Consider the following 2,579-nt stretch of genomic DNA (forward strand, 5'->3'; position numbering starts at 1 on the left):
CTGTATATCCACATAAACCTCCCTCTATATCCATGAAGCTAGCTCTAAAAGAGTTGTTGAGGTAGTGGATTTACCTTTTTTTAGATATCTAAAATTCACTCATACACTCATACGCCTAGGAAGGCTCAACATCGAGGTTTATCATGAACAACAACCAAGATACTATTGCCCTTGATTGAAGGCTTTTTACAAAACCACTAAGTCTTGGCTAATAGCTAGTCATGCACACCTCGTTAAAAGTCATCAAATCATAAAACCATCAACTCTTCCATGCTACTCGCATTTTAGTCCACTCGCTAGAATTTTTCAATCTCTCAGATGTTACATATCTTCTCTAATCACCTCTAAGTCTACCTACTCTTGAGAAACCGAGCATAACCATCCAACTTGACCACATCAACTCATTCATGATCACTCAACTACATCAAGTCACAATCTCTATGAACACTTTAATAACACTTAATGAACATATAAGTTCTTGCACACTTAATGAACATATCGTCAAAGGCACAAAATAAGCCTAATTTTTGTTTTCACCAAACACATTAAAATAACTTGACCAAAGCCAACCGCTTGGGAGCATCATTACTCCAATAAACTCCACTTAACAATCCTTACAACCCCCATGAAACTCAAATTAAGTATCTACTCACATTGAATCTAATAACAAACCTCAATCCACCTCGAGCAAGCTCCATCCAATTCAGCTGAACTAACACAAACTAGATTCCAACTTGACCAGATTCTAGAAATGTTTTCTCCATCAATCAAGGTCCTAGCAATGCTAAGAGATTAGCAATTTCCAATCTGTACATTTTTTTAAAGTCAAAAGTTCACGTATAAATAAAAAAAACATAAAAAATGACACAGAAAATTACATGGTTAGACGAATTAGTATAGACTTGCCGTGCTGCCCAATTGTCGATAAGAAAACTGTCTTCAGAAAACATATTTCTTGTGCAATACAAGGAGCCTTCATGGTCTATGAAGGAATCTATCAATTAGGTGCAAAAAAAAAAAGGCTACTTCATTGCATCTAGGCAAAAATCAGACTTCACTGATAACATATAGATAGAAAGGTCAATTGATCAAATTTCGACCAAGCAAATTTAGCCAATAAAGTAACCAGCCATAAAACTTAAGTTTGTGCAGTTGCAGTCTCCATATCCTGTTCAGTGTCGATCTTCAGCAAGTATAATTTAGTAGATCATCCAGCAAAATCTGAGGTGAAGCAGAATTTGAGATCACTTTCCGACAAATACCAAAGTAGACAATTTCACAAACCCAGTTCTCTTAAAAGGCTACTTGCATCAGGGATACTCCCACCATTGCAACTTTGAATGCCATTTCCAATGAAATCGTTCAACAAGTTAACTGGGTGCTTTGCTCCACCATGCTTAAGGAATCTTTCTCTAAGAATAGATCCAGTGTCAAGAGACAAGGGTTCTTCATGGCATATATTATGCCAAATGGTTGCTGCAAAACACCTTGCATAAAGGTAGCTATAGTAGCCTACAATAGAAAATTTCAGACTTTATTGTGAGAAAAGTGGAAATGGAAATTTCTAGAAAATAACTTCCTTGGATTTAAACATAAACAAGAAAAATGCGCACCAGCACCATAATTTACAAGGTGGCTAAAACGGGTGTGCCAATGTGTACCCTTGGCATGCTTCCAGCTAGTGTGTTGTGTTTTCAAGTCAGCAACCATCGACACTGTATCTATTGGAGTGTTGTGTTGTTCTCCAAAGATTCTTAAATCAATTAATGAGTAAAATATCTAGATGGCAAGATGATGCAGAAGATTAGTGCTAGTAAAAGAACCAGAAACAAAAGCAACACTTAAAAGCTTACATGGAAATTTAGTCTTATTAAGGAAGAGAGAACACTGTATTTGTCACATAAAAAAATGCATACCACATTACACATAACAAACAAAAAAAAACAAAGAATAACTATAGGAGTACCTGTCGTTGCAGCTCCATAGCAGCAAATCTTCTACGTGCATCATTCATTGCCTTCACCAACTTTTCTGGTATCAACTCACCAGTGGTTTCATGCCTAGCAAAAGTCCTTAAAACACGGTAATCCCAAGCATAGTACCTGAAGTAAAACAGTTGTACTGGTCAGTTCTGTATATTATGTTACTTCCAGGAATAGATTCTACCATCTTTTGCAGGCCCAGTAAGCCACTGCAACAAACCATGGCTCACTATTTTTAAAAATTAAGTTCTTAAAATTTATTTTAGTAGATTATTATTCATTTTTGTGATTTTTAAAAATAAAATTACTAAAATATTTCCTTTCCCTCCAAGAAAATAGGAAAGCAAGCTCACGTATTTCTTTCCTCTTCAAGGAAATGATAGGACGAATCACTCTATCATTTTGTTTTACCCATTTGCTTTCACTCCTAGAAACACAGCCTAAGAGCAAAGGGGCACCATATTTATAGTAAGGATTTGATTTATAACATGTGTCCAAGACCTATGACAATGAAGAACAATGAAAATATCATAAGTGAATCTCAAAAGACAACTCAATTATTTGATCATTTTTACCCCTAATTTTGTTTTTAATTTG

The 2,579-nt window shown here is 35.4% G+C and overlaps 1 protein-coding gene across 1 annotated transcript; it reads right to left on the bottom strand.

Moving 5' to 3' along the window:
- Positions 1–943: 943 nt before the first annotated feature.
- LOC141819145 (mitochondrial intermediate peptidase, mitochondrial-like) lies at positions 944–2,102 on the bottom strand (the record flags this gene model as incomplete). The annotated part of the gene is made up of 4 exons (XM_074706499.1): positions 944–1,221; positions 1,306–1,512; positions 1,614–1,779; positions 1,967–2,102. Coding segments are annotated over 4 exons (523 nt in total), but the record flags the coding sequence as incomplete, so codon positions are not given.
- Between the last annotated feature and the right edge of the window lie 477 nt (positions 2,103–2,579).

Source organism: Curcuma longa, unplaced genomic scaffold, assembly GCF_044706935.1.
Source record: "Curcuma longa cultivar G26 ecotype Majalengka, Jawa Barat unplaced genomic scaffold, ITB_CL_G26_1.1 contig_27918, whole genome shotgun sequence".
Lineage (NCBI taxonomy): Eukaryota > Viridiplantae > Streptophyta > Magnoliopsida > Zingiberales > Zingiberaceae > Curcuma > Curcuma longa.